At 54.1% G+C, this 12,962-nt stretch overlaps 2 protein-coding genes across 3 annotated transcripts; one reads left to right on the top strand and one right to left on the bottom strand.

Moving 5' to 3' along the window:
- Window positions 1-97: 97 nt before the first annotated feature.
- On the bottom strand, window positions 98-6,612 carry PHETA2 (PH domain containing endocytic trafficking adaptor 2). Of its 2 annotated transcripts, XM_041481406.1 has the most exons (3): window positions 6,478-6,612; window positions 5,416-5,511; window positions 98-4,898 (listed from the first exon to the last, which is right to left on the bottom strand). In XM_041481406.1, exon 3 carries the CDS (start codon window positions 4,888-4,890, stop codon window positions 4,090-4,092), a length of 801 nt encoding a protein of 266 aa, XP_041337340.1. In that variant the 5' UTR covers window positions 4,891-4,898; window positions 5,416-5,511; window positions 6,478-6,612; the 3' UTR covers window positions 98-4,089. The 2 variants fall into 2 exon arrangements, with proteins under 2 accessions (XP_041337340.1, XP_041337341.1); XM_041481407.1 differs by lacking the exon at window positions 5,416-5,511 and having other exon boundaries at window positions 6,478-6,554.
- Window positions 6,613-6,751: 139 nt separating this feature from the next.
- Window positions 6,752-12,688, top strand: NAGA (alpha-N-acetylgalactosaminidase). Its single transcript, XM_041481403.1, is given in 10 exon segments — window positions 6,752-6,945; window positions 6,948-6,993; window positions 6,995-7,195; window positions 8,154-8,328; window positions 8,471-8,648; window positions 8,926-9,020; window positions 9,677-9,838; window positions 10,299-10,496; window positions 10,704-10,847; window positions 11,107-12,688. Coding segments are annotated over 10 exon segments (1,440 nt in total). The 5' UTR covers window positions 6,752-6,887; the 3' UTR covers window positions 11,290-12,688.
- Window positions 12,689-12,962: the final 274 nt, after the last annotated feature.

Raw genomic sequence — 12,962 nt, 5'->3', positions numbered from 1 at the left:
CCGATCAGCGGAAAACCGCGCCGGGCGGGAATGGGCAGGCCCTGCAGACACGCCAGCAGACACGCCAGGGGGCTTCACGGCTCCATTAACAACGGGCTACAAATCAAACCGGTTTATTCGGCTTCGCGGCATAAAATACAAACTCTAAAGAATGTAATGAGATGCGTAATACAAGTTCCGCGTGTAAAACAAACTCTAAAGAACGTAATGCAATGTATAATACAAACTCCGCGGGTAAAACAAACCGAACAATGTAATGCAATGTATAATACAAGTTCCGCGTGTAAAACAGAGGCGCATGCAAAACCATCTCCTAAAAAAAGGACCACGCCCTACCTAAAATAGAAGCGCTTGGAAAGGCAGGAGTCGCCCGTAGTGTTTTAATTGTGCGGAGAGAACACCAGGCTGGTGCTGCTGGTGGAAGATGCCCCCGTGCGTTGCCCTGGGGGTTTCTTTTCAGCAAAGGCAGCCGAGAGAGGAAACACGGAGGGGCGGCTCCCCCAGGCACGATCTGTGCAGTAGCTCCTGTAACACAGAACATCTCGTCTTGGCCACCATTGTCCGCCACGTGGCTAAGAGTGGCCACGGGTAAAACCTTCAGGTTACTCTTCACCTGGACTCCGTGGAAAACAGCACAGTTTTACCAAAAAAGATGTGCAGAAATTATATATCACTGGCTCAAACCTGAAATGCCAGCCTCAAAAAAATGTAAGGATTTAACAAACTATTTTAGCAGGATTGGGAGCCCTTCCTGGCACAGCTCACAAAGGCTATGTCAGAATTGCTCTTCCTCTTTAAATTTCTTTTAAATTTTAGCACCTTTCTCTCATCACTTGTGCACTAAAGAAAACTCTTAGAAGAGGATCTTACTTCAGTATTTTAAGACAAGTACCCATTCAGCTCCAGTGTTTAGCTCCCCCTTTGCCTAGGAACCTTTTTAGATAGACATTCTCTATTTTTAAAAACAAAAGGGGAAAGTGGAGGCAGGAGGTAACAGTCCAAACCTGAACGACTGGAGAAAAACCCTGGGTGGCAATCAGCCTTATATTGCTGCCAGGGACAATGAGCAGTGAAAACTCTCTGCCTTTGCTGTAATAATCTCTGCCTGCAGCAAGACAGACAGGCTGCTCCATGAGCCAGCTGAATGCTCAACCTCAGGAAGCTGAAATCCCGACCTCCTGCCCGGGGCTGCTTCAAAGGCACTGCCAGCACAACCAGCTCAGCTGGGCTGGCTGGGCAGCCTCCATCTCTGAGGAGGCAGTGCAGCACCCAGGGGCTTCCTGCCTAATGAACCAAGTGGCAGTGGTCATTTAAAACCTGTAGCCCCGTACGAATTTGGGCAAGGCTCCAACGTGGCTGCTACAACAGAGGGATGGTGAGGAAAACCTGATCGAGCACATCCAAAGTCACGCAGTGCTCTGGACACCTAGCAAAGGCCCAGGCATGGATGGCTGGGCTGAGCATAATGTGGATCAGGATTCAGCCATTTTCAGTCAGCACTGCAGAATAAACCACAAAATTACTCCAAAGGCGATCAGATGGAAAGCAGAGCGCAGTGCCTCATGCAGGATTTGGGATTTAGCTGGGATATGGGCTAACGCAAAGGTAGGTAGCGTGGAAATTGTGCTGTTTAATGGGACAGATTAAAGCATTAAATGTAAGCTCTTTAGTAGTGTTATGAGCACAATCCTGGCTTATTAAAACACACTAAGCTTCTTAAAAGTGAAACTGCCCTTAAATGAATAATACTGTCTCAGTTTCAGTTCTGACACAACTGGCTTTGTTAATTTATCTTCCTTTTCAAGCCACTCCCAATTCTTGGGTCTCATGTAGGAACTGCTACTACATTTTGATTTGTTTTGGAAGTTGAGTCTTTACTGTCAATCTGCCTTATGTTAATCTGAGACATCAGAAATATTGTCTCTGTATTACATTTTAAAAAATAACCACAGGAAAATGCTTGACAAATTTGACCTTGGTCCCAAAATACCCATGCTCAGAGCAAGGAGGCACCAGGTAGTGCAATTCCCTGATGCTGCTGCTCTGGCATGGGAAAAGGGACACATTTGCAGCCAGGAAAGCTGCAGTACTGAACTCTTCAAGCAGCAGGCTAGGGAGGCAGAAATGGCCCCTATGTCCAACCAACCAAGCTGCTGATGAAGCCAGGGCCTTGCCCCATGGCCACCTGCTCCCAATTTTTCTGAACTGTATTCACAGAAGCCAAACAAAAACAATCCTCCCAAACTTGAAGACCCTTGCTGTGAAGTAATACAACCACGAACTGCAGAGGACTGGATTGTGTTACTCACAAGTGAACGGTACATTCTCACTGCCCAAGGTCATTTGTAAGATCTAATTTAAGATCTGATTTCCTGCAATATACCATTGAGCCATAATTAGGCAGGAGGCTAGAAGCTCATCATCCAAAACTACCAGAGACATATTTTAAAAGGCACAAAGAGTTAACAGAATTAATTTGATTTCTGCAGTGGCTATCTCTACAGGCTATTGCAAAGTAGGAAGCTGAACGTGTTTAAGTCCAGAAAGGTTCCAGCCAGTCACGATCTGAAATGGGCTTTTGCTTTCTTAGCAAAGCTCTTTAATAAAAAAGGACAATAAAAACAGGTTTAATGTTTTTAGATGGAAGCATGCAACTAGATAAGGGAGATTTTTAAATCCCATCCCAAGGGTGTTCTAGTCCCTGGACTTGGCACCCACCTACTTGTACCGTGTGCCTTGTGGCCAAGGTTTCTGACCTACTGATGGACAAGTCTGTTTCCACAGTGAGGTGACAGGCGTGCCCTCCCCGCAGCCCTCCCAGCCCGCTGGGAGGATGGGATGTGCTGCAGGGATCAGCCAAGCAATGCTGACATGAAATCAGAGGGAAGCGCGGGCAGGCCAGGTACAGGCTTGGCAGAAGGCAGCAATATGGCTTTGACACTGGAGAGGTGAGCCCAGCCACTGCCAACGCCCCTAACTCACTCCCAACCTTCACTTCTCCTCCTGAGAACAGGCCTCTCTCGCTCCCCACCCTTCAAAGCCTCTGCTCCAACTGCACAGCACTGCTGGGAACTGGGCAGAGCCACAACGCTGAGAGAGGCCCTGCAGGAGGGTGGCTCTGGACAGCCCGATGAGCTGACTGAGCCCTACATGGCACTTTGCAGGGGCTGTGGTCTGAGCAAAGGCTGACAAATTTACTCCTGCCCAGGCAAAGAGGCTTTAGCATCCCTGTTTAGGAACGGGGAAACCTTGAGCCAGAGATATTAGCAGGCTTGGTTACTGCTTGACAGAGTCCAGACCAGCCCTGGGGAGCTCCTGGTGTCCTTGCTGTGGCTTCAGGCCATGCTCTGTGTCTCCATTTCAGGCTTGCTGCTGAGTATGAGCACACAGAGAGACAGTTGCAAGACCATGATATCCACATCCTGAAGGATTTAGCTGAAAGAAGGGTTAGTGCAGATGAAAGTAAAGAAGCAATGCAAAAGCCCCAGCTGCTGGCCAGCAACAGCTGCAGTGGCTCACATGTCCTGTAGTGAGAGAGGCACAAGGCTGGAGGCACGCGCCGGGGCCAGTGGCCTGTCAGAGGCACTTCGTAAGAGCCCAGCCTTATCTGCGGCAAAAGAACAAAGGCAGAAGGACTTTGGCACAAGACCACAGACAGTAATAAGCACTGACCAAAAGCAAACTTCCACACTGAGAAACAAAACAAACAAAAAAGTGGTGAAGAAGAGGTAGGGGATGAAACACCCAGAGCGTCCACCATGTCAGGACAGCAAGTGGCCAAGCCTGTTGGCTGAGGTTCATTGCATATGTGCTGATTTGGGCAGCACCTATTTCCAGCAGAGAGAGTTTAAATAAAGGTGGCTCCCCTGGTGTTACACTCTCTGGCTGTTTAAAGCCTCATAGAAATTAAATGTGAGGTTTAGAGGAGACTTGAGTCCCTCCTATGTGAAGCATACACACATCACACACTCAGCCACACATGAGGACGGGGGGCAAGCAGCGTCCCTCATTTCACTCTTCCTGCATGCAGGACAGGCTGCCGGGCATCAGCTGGCCAGTGACTTGTGTCCTGTGGTCCTGTGCCCCCAGTCACGGGTGTCCCCTCTTCTGCCTCTCCTGCCACTCCCGTCTCAGCACTGCGATCTCCTGCCCGTACCAGTTGTGCAGCTTGGAGAAGCAGATGGTTTCTGGTGGCACTGGGCTCTCCAGCATGGCTGGTGAGACGCCAGGTGCTGGGGATCCTGTGGCACTGCTGGCAGCCGAGCGCCGGCGTGGAGGCAGGGGTGGGGGCTTCGTTTGCCCCCCATCATGGTCAGTGCAGGTGGCTCCACTGGCGACACAACCACCACTACTCCATGTGGAGTAGCCATTCTCCAGGGTGGTGGGCTTCTCCTGGAGAGGCTGCAAGGCAGGGTTGGAGAGATGCCTCTTCCTGCCAGAGCACGAGGACCTCCGTGGAGACTTATGGCAAGCAGCCAAGCTCTTGCAGGCCTCCTCCAGCTGCTTCTCCAGCTCTCTTACCACGAGCCGCATGTAGTCGAAGCTGGCCCGTGACAGTGCCTTCACCCAGGCCTCCATGGCAGCCTGCCCGTCAGCCACCAGCACGTAAGCCCTGGCACCAGCATCGTCAAAGCGGATGGCAAAGGCGAACTCCTCAGCGGCCTCGCACAGCTCCACGGTGCAGCCCTCCAGGACCACCAGCCCCACGGGCTCCCGGCTCTCCCTCTCCTCGAAGTAGAAGAGGAGGTTGCCCTTGAGGACGAACCAGCGGCGCTGGTAGGAGGTGCCATGGTGGTGGTGCCGCTCCACCCGCTTGCGCAGAAAGCCGGTGTGGTCAGCAGGCGAGTCGCAGGTGGCGTAGTGGGCCACGCTCCGCTCATTCAGCTTCATCGCCCCACCTAGGAGCAGAGGAAGAGAGGGGGAAGAGGTTGTCTTGGTGTGAGGAGCATGTCACTAGCCCTACTAGAAGAGGCCTGATCCTGCTCCCAAGGAAAAGCAGCCCCCACTCCAGCAGCCACTGATACAGGACAGCATCTAACCCAGCACGTACCCCTAAAAGGGCAGGCTGGTTCCTCGCTGCTGCAAAGAGGAGGTCACTACCACAGCCTCACCACCCACACACCTGCCTTCCCTGCGAACGCCAACACCGCTGTTTCCTCTCTTATTCCACAAGTGACCTACTTTGCTGGTTTTTAATGGAGCACTTCAAAGAAATTTGCCTCTCTGCCTGCAAGGCACTAATTTTGCTCTCTATTAGAAGGCAGGATAAGGAGAGTGTTTCAGACCCAAGGGCTCTGGAACATCTGTCCCCTTTCCCTACTCCCTGTCTCCATGCACCCACCCCCACCAGCCCTCCTGGCAGCAGAACTCCCAGCTCCAGCAGGTTCACCAGCAGTGGGGTGCAAGGTGCCGTACCAGCTGTGCAGGTCAGACTGCAAACCCTCGCTGTCTTCCTTGGCCAGCCTGCTCCCTAGCCGAGGGTGTCTGAGGCTTCAACGTGATGAGCACCATCTTTGGTGGAGGAAAAGGATAAAGAAGGAGTTACGAGCCAGAACAGTTTGGGACTGACAGAGCTAAGAGCTGTGTCACTCCCACCTCAGAAATCCAGGGTCCTCAGTGCAGGCAAGCTGCACTGGAAACTGGGATAGCAAAACTGGGGGAACATGCACTTGCTTCAAAGCCTGAGCCCCATCCCAGCTCAGGCCAGTGCTCCTGTGGGTTTGTTTTCTGGCTCCTGGGTTTGTTTTCGGTTTATTAAAAGAAAAAAAAAATGTTTTGCAGAAGCTGTCACTGCCCCATTTGTGGAGGCCTTTTGGCAGGCGACTCAGCAAGTCAAGGAGGACAGAGCCTTGAAGGACACAGCCAGCACCTTTGTGGATTGTTCAATTGCAAAAAGGATTTCCAACCGCTAAAATTCCACACATAGAAATATGCAGAAAACAAACCACAGCCACCACTTCCAGAACAGATTTGGGCGCTAGGAGCTTCCCACTGCTGAGCAACATCCAGAATCCCTCCCGGAGCCCCTCTCCCCCATCAGGGCTTGTGAAGCACAGCTGAGGACATGGGGGCACGGACCCCAGCTGAAAAATGCCCAAGACACTGATCAGACACAAGGAAAGGCTGTTCCCTGGAGGTGTTCTGCCCTGGGGAGCTTCCAGCCTGGCACACTGAGGCTGCGGACAGCCGGGCGGCCCAGGCCGGCCCTGACGCGAGGGGGCTGCGGGGGTCCCGCGTGTGCCGCGCTGGGCTCTGCGTCTTTGTGTGCGGGCGCACGCCCGTGCGATGGGGCTGCGTGTGTGTCTTTGTGTGTGTCCGTGCCCCTCCGTGTGTGAGTTCGTCGTGTGCCGGCGACCCCCGCGGCCCCGCCGCCACTCCCGCCCCGCCGCCGCCCTGCCCCGGCGCCACCTGGCCCTTGCCCAGCGCCTCCCCTGCGACGGCGGGACCCCGGCCCCTGCCCGGCCCGGCTCGGCTCACCTCCGGCCGCTGCTGCTCGGCGGTGCGGGCCAGCCCGGCCCTGCCGCGGCCGGGCGGGGAAGGCTCCTGCGGCCGCCGGGGCCGTCCCGCCGCGCCGGCAGCACCGCCCCGCCGGCGGCCGGGGGGAGCGGGGGGGCCGGGCACACCGCAGCCAGAGCGGAGCCGCGTCCTCCCGCACCTTCGCTCAGCCCGACACCTCTGCGGGGTCGCAGCCTGGGGGGGATCTAAACCCCCCGCTCCCAGTCACTGCTGGGGCGCAGCAGGCACGGGGGCGGCAGTGGCAGGGTGCCGGCAACGGGGCTGCAGTGGGGCACAGTGCGGGCTGGGGGCAGTGCTGATGGGCACCGGCCAGGGGGTGCAGCAGCAGTGGGGTGCAACACGGACGGGGTGCAGCTGGGGCAGCGACATGAATGGGCAGGCACGGCTGTGGGCTGCAGGAGCGGCGGGGCGCGGTGGGTGCGGGCGGGAGGCGTGGGCGGTCAGTCAGCTGATGCAGACGGCATCATGTGAGCGGGGCCGGGCCGGGAGAGCCGCTCTGTGCCGCGGCGGCGGCGATGGAGGCGCTGGTACTGAGCGGGCTGGCCCTGGCCCTGGCCCTGGCGCTGCCCTCCGTGGCTCTGGAGAACGGGCTGGCGCGCACTCCCCCCATGGGCTGGATGTCCTGGGAGAGGTTCCGCTGCAACGTGGACTGCCAGGCGGATCCCCGCAACTGCATCAGGTCAGTGGATGGGGCTCGGTCAGGTCGAACTTCAGGCCCGGGATGGCTCTGGCACCGTCTGTATCCCTGGGACCCCGGGGTGGGTGGTGCATGGGGGGCGGGAGGCTCAGACGCGCCGGTGCGGGGCTGGAGAGCCCCCAGAGCCGAAGGATGTGGCCGGGCTTTTCGGGCAGTCGGGGAAACGCTTCCCCCTCGGTGAGGTCAATAAACGCGGATAGGGTTTAAATGGGAGCGCTGGAGACCCTCCTGTGGCCCGGACTGTAATAAACAGGGCTAGGAGACCAGCTCCTTTAAAAAGGCCTTTACTAAGAACAGCTCTTGGGTGGGGAAGCCGAGGGGTCGCGCACATCGCCGCTGCTCCCACAGGGTGACGCTCAGGAGGAGGAATGCAGCTTTGTCTCTCGGCAGAACTGAGACAATGTTGGCTCGTAGTTTAGGGCTGTCATACTATTAAAGTTATGGTGACAGGACAGAATCCGGCTCTGGTCAATGGTGGGTGATTCCCTGTGGTGCTGCCAGGTTAAAATCATAGTTTATGTGCTAGTTTGTTGTTTTTGAGACAGTCCATATAGTACCAACAGCCCCTCATTAAATTCAGTCTGGGTGTAAGTCCTTCTGGGAGCAGGGGAAGTGGTTCCCCACGGAAAGAGATACAAATACAGGGTAAGATAGTAACACTTAACTGTGGCAACCAAAGGCAAGTCCCAGAACTCTAACATTCAATATTCAACAACAGACCAACAGTTCAAATTAAGACCCTATCAACTTCATCAACATTAACTAACAATTACTACTCTGAAAAAGAGCTCCCTTCTCCAGGGTTTAATTTCTCACACGGACCAGCCCTCCAGAGCCCCCAGTTAACCCCCAATTCCCTCTGCTACCTCACCTGCTGAGGGTGCAGGTCACCTGTACAAGGGTCGCAGGGTCTCACCTGCCATGCCTCCTCAATCCACAGCGAGCAGCTCTTCTTCGAGATGGCAGACCGGCTGGCAGAGGATGGCTGGAGGGAGCTGGGCTACGAGTACATCAACATGGATGACTGCTGGTCTGCCAAGCAGCGGGATGCGGCCGGACAGCTGGTGCCCGACCCCAAGAGATTTCCCAGCGGAATTAAGGCTCTGGCTGACTATGTGAGTGCCTGCTGGGGGCCACTGGGGATCTCTGTCCCCATGCCAGTATGGTGGGAGAGCTGGGAAGGAAAAGAGGACTCTGGTACTTGGGAGACACCTTGGATCCCTTCATTTGCTCCTTGCAGCTCTGTTCTCCCCACAGGTCCATGCCAGGGGCCTGAAGCTGGGCATTTATGGTGACCTGGGCATCTTCACCTGTGGGGGCTACCCAGGCACCATGCTGGAAAATGTGAATCAGGATGCCCAGACCTTTGCAGCGTGGGGTGTGGACATGCTGAAGCTGGATGGGTGCTACTCGTCCGCAGAGGAGCAGGCAAAGGGTAAAAGTTCACCAGCCTCTGGCATTCCTCCCCTACTGCTTGGGTTGGGGCAGCTGGCCCTCTGCAGCAACACTGGGCCAGCCAGTTCTTCCCTTGTGCCTCCTATTGCAAATGTTGAGAAAAGAAGCGGGAGTTCGTGTGCCCTGGAGCTGGTGTAAGGAAGGAAGCCAGGCTAGCCTGGTATTCCCCTTGCTGGGTGGGCTGGGACAAAGGCTGCTACTGGGACATGGGCTGCTGCCAGCACCCCCTTCACTGGTTGATATCTTCTCTCCCTAAGGATATCCAGAAATGGCGAGGGCCTTGAATGCCACAGGCCGCCCCATTGTCTACTCCTGCAGCTGGCCAGCATATCAGGGGGGTCTTCCCCCCAAGGTAAGGGTTTTCCCATCTGTTGGCAAGTTCCCGTGTCCCCTGTGCCCTGGAGGAGCTCTTGCTGGAGCACCACAAGCCGGGTGTTACACCCCACTTAATTTTCCACCCCTGGGTGGTGCTGCAGGTCCCAGAGGGAATGTGGCCTTCCTGCCAGGCACCTGGGGACACTTGGGGGTCCCAATACAGCTAGGAGATGGGAGTTTGTGGGAAGAAGGCTCTGGAGTGTATCCTCTCTACGCTACTCAGATGGTGTGGGGTTGGTCCTGACAGTCTTCTTGTGAAACAATCTTGTCTGGTTTCAGTGCTTGAAATAGGATAATCTTCCTGGTATATGTTTCTTGAGAATTGCTTGCACTCACGTATTTCATCTTTCATTTTTTGAGTCAGTCCTGAGCTGCTCTCATTCTTGTAGCTGATAGGTTATCAGATTTCCCCATGGCCTCTGTGGTTGTTTTTGCCAGACATCCTATAGTACTGGGGTGTGCCCAGACATAGTGGGATATGACTCTGTCTTGCTTCCTTGCCCTTCTGCAGATTCCTCTGTCTGTTACACACTTGCTGGACAGCTCTCAGCAATTCAGCAGTGCTGCCCTGCCTCTCCCACCTTGCAGAACAGTTCTTTTTGCTCTCGTGCCTGACACTGTTCTCCTTGTCAGGTGAACTACACCATCCTGGCAGAGATCTGCAACCTGTGGCGTAACTATGATGACATCCAGGACTCCTGGGACAGTGTACTTTCCATCGTGGACTGGTTCTTCACAAACCAGGACGTGCTGCAGCCGGCAGCTGGCCCCGGTCACTGGAACGACCCAGACATGGTGTGGCTGGGTGATGGGTGCTTTGACCCTGTCTGGGGATGAGGATCTTCAGGGATCCCCTTCTAGGGGCAGAGCAAAGGAAGAGCTCCAGGAGCAGGAGCCCTGTTGCTGCAGAGGCAAAGCTGGTGTTGCCCTTGGCTAAGCTGTGGGAAAAACCAGAGTAATTGCAATGAACTGTTCACCACTTGAATTTACCTCTCAAGTTCTTCAGGTGTTCTTGTCCTTCCCTGCATGGCCCGAGGGCAAATAGTGGTGAAACAAGGGGTGTTAATGAGCGTATTTGAGTGTAAGTTGCTGGCAGGGATGAGATCTCCAGTGGCTGTGGTAGACTACTTAAGGGGAATGTGAGGTTTCCCTTGTGCATTCCGTCCCAGTAGGAAGCAGCATCACCACAGGTGACAAGCAGACAAGTTTCTAACCTTTTTCTGCTACTTCCATCTTTTCACCATCTCCCCTCCAGCTCATCATTGGAAACTTCGGCCTTAGCTACGAGCAGTCACGCTCCCAAATGGCTTTGTGGACAGTGATGGCAGCTCCGCTCCTCATGTCCACGGATCTCCGCACCATCTCCCCCAGTGCCAAAGAGATCCTGCAGAACCGCCTGATGATCCAGATCAACCAGGACCCCCTGGGAATCCAGGGGCGCAGGATTGTCAAGGTTAGGGGGAAAGCAGATGCCTTTGGGAGAGCAGACAGAAGTAGCACAGAATATCAGAATAAGGAGGGAGAGGGAAGCGATGCAGAGAAAGAGGAGCAAGAGAGCTGTGGGAATCGTGGGCCTGCTGGTGTAGCAGCCCCACAGGGCAAAGTCAGAAGTCACACTGCTCCTGGCAACTCTGCCTCACACACCTATCCCCACCCCTAGGAGAAATCCCACATCGAGGTGTTTCTGCGCCCACTGTCGCAGGCTGCCAGCGCCCTTGTGTTCTTCAGCCGGAGGACAGATACGCCCTTCCGCTACACCACCAGCCTGGCCAAGCTCCACTTCCCTGAGGATGCTGTGTATGAGGTGAGCCTCACTGACACACTGCATAGCACGGCAGTCCCATGGCACATGGGTCCCCCTCTTCCCAGATCTCTATGTGTTCTGGGAGGGTGAGAGGGGGTACTTTCACTCCATGCCTCTGGGCTGAAGGGGCAGCTGCCCGTTGGGTCACTCTTCTGTTGCCCACTGCTGTGCCCCGGCCCACTATGCCATGTCCGTGACCACAGCTGGACCCCAAGATGAAAGGTCTGGAATTGCTGGTAGCTCCATCTCTCTCTTTCAGGTACAAGACGTGTACGCCGGGAAGATCGTTGGGGCCCTAAGAACAGCAGACAACTTCTCAGTTGTTATTAACCCCTCGGGGGTGGTGATGTGGTATCTCCGTCCCACGGAACTCCCGCTACAACCCTGGCATGCTGTCAGACAGCAAGCCCCCGGTGAAGGTTTCCGCCCAGCCCTTCTGTGACAGGGCCCAGTGGATGGGGTGTGGAGCAGTGCCAGGGTGAGCCGTGAGACCCCAGGGCACGTGGCTCTTCACTGCACAAGTGCCTTTTGCTGCTGAGCCCAGCAATGCTGGGCACTGACCATCCCCTGCTACCAGCTTGATGGTGTCTGCTCCGTCTGCGTAAACCAGGAATTCTTGTTACCCACTGCCTAAGGGTGTGCAGAGCGTAGTGCCTCGGTGATTGCAAAGCCTTTTGAGATCCTCCTGTGGAAGATGCCATATAAGTAGAGTCCACCACCACTGAAGTTTGTCAGCTCTGACACCTGAGAACTTCATTGCTTTGAGCTGGGTACTACTGGCTGCTGCAGGGGCTGTTTGAACTACACGTGTAGAAAGGCTTTGGGTGCTTTAGTATCTCCTAGGGTTGTGACTTTCCCTTTTTCCCCAGATGTGTGATGGCATTAACCTCAAGGATCAGACTTGGTCACCTTCTTTCTTTTGCTATAATCAGCTTGGTTTAGGATGAGGAGCTGTCAGCTGGGCTGCATCCCTCCCACATATCCCCACCAGGACCAAGAGCTCTTGGAGGCATAATGGCGCTGTGCAGTGAGGCTTTTCTTGCAAGCCTGATCCTGCTGCCACGATTCTAGAGGCCAGCACTACTAGTGTGCATGCTAGCATTGTATTAAAGTCCCTCTGGTAGATGTTTACAGGAGAGCAAAAATCTCCATGAGCCATGCACAACCCCAGGAGCTGTGCTGTGGTACACACCAAAAACTGCAGAGCCATAGCACATTGTGTAGGAGTGCTGGCAGGAAGATGCTGATACTCAGCTGAGGTTGGGAGTTGGTCACAGGTGCCTCCAAGCTGAAAGTTGCATCTTTCTTTCTCTAGAAGAAAATTTCTGCTAAAAGGAGGATCAGATCCTACTTCAGCAGGCTGAAAACTCAGGGTGTCTCAGGAAAAGGCTTCTTCTCCCAAGGGCCCTTGCATCCACAACTCTTATCCTGAGGAGGAGCCTGCACTAATAAACTGGAAGTGAGTGTCAGGACACTCTAAAGCCCTCAACTGCTTCACCTTCATAGAGCAGACTACCCATGGAAGAGTTCTAGGTGACACAAGATTAAGCCTCAGAATGGGGAAATACCACATTTTAGATTAGGAAAAAAAAAAAAATCTCTATCTCTATTTCTGTTCAGCTGTGGGAGGTTTCCTGGTCATCTGTCCACTCTGCTTCCTGAAGGACCAAATGGTTGATTCTGGACCCTTCTAGAAACTTTCTCTGAGGTGTAGGGTCAAGATACTGAACACAATGCTTGCAGTTCTAATAAGGGAGGACTTGCCAACAAAACAAGGAGCTGGCTTTGTTCTTGGGGAGTGATTGAGGCAAATTGATTGAAATAAAAGGAAGTAGATCATAGACTGTTTCATGTGTTGCTAGCTATATCTGCTTGGTTAATGTAGGATTACAGGGTCATTACCTCAAAACAGGAACAACTATCCTAGGAAATAGATCTGGTTCCCTGTCAGAAACTGGACTGCTGCAGAGTAGGAAATGGCTTTCCAGTAGTTACATCATGTTCAGCAGGGCAGCAGTATTTCTTGGCACAAGGGGAAACAGATTTTACAGTCTATAGCCAAATGCCATTTTCCTTATTATATATTAATTTTTCCATTGCTGGAACAGAATTGCA

The sequence above is a fragment of the Pyrgilauda ruficollis genome, unplaced genomic scaffold (genome assembly GCF_017590135.1).
Source record: "Pyrgilauda ruficollis isolate IOZ18807 unplaced genomic scaffold, ASM1759013v1 scaffold56, whole genome shotgun sequence".
NCBI lineage: Eukaryota > Metazoa > Chordata > Aves > Passeriformes > Passeridae > Pyrgilauda > Pyrgilauda ruficollis.
This window is presented reverse-complemented; position numbering and strand designations above follow the sequence as displayed.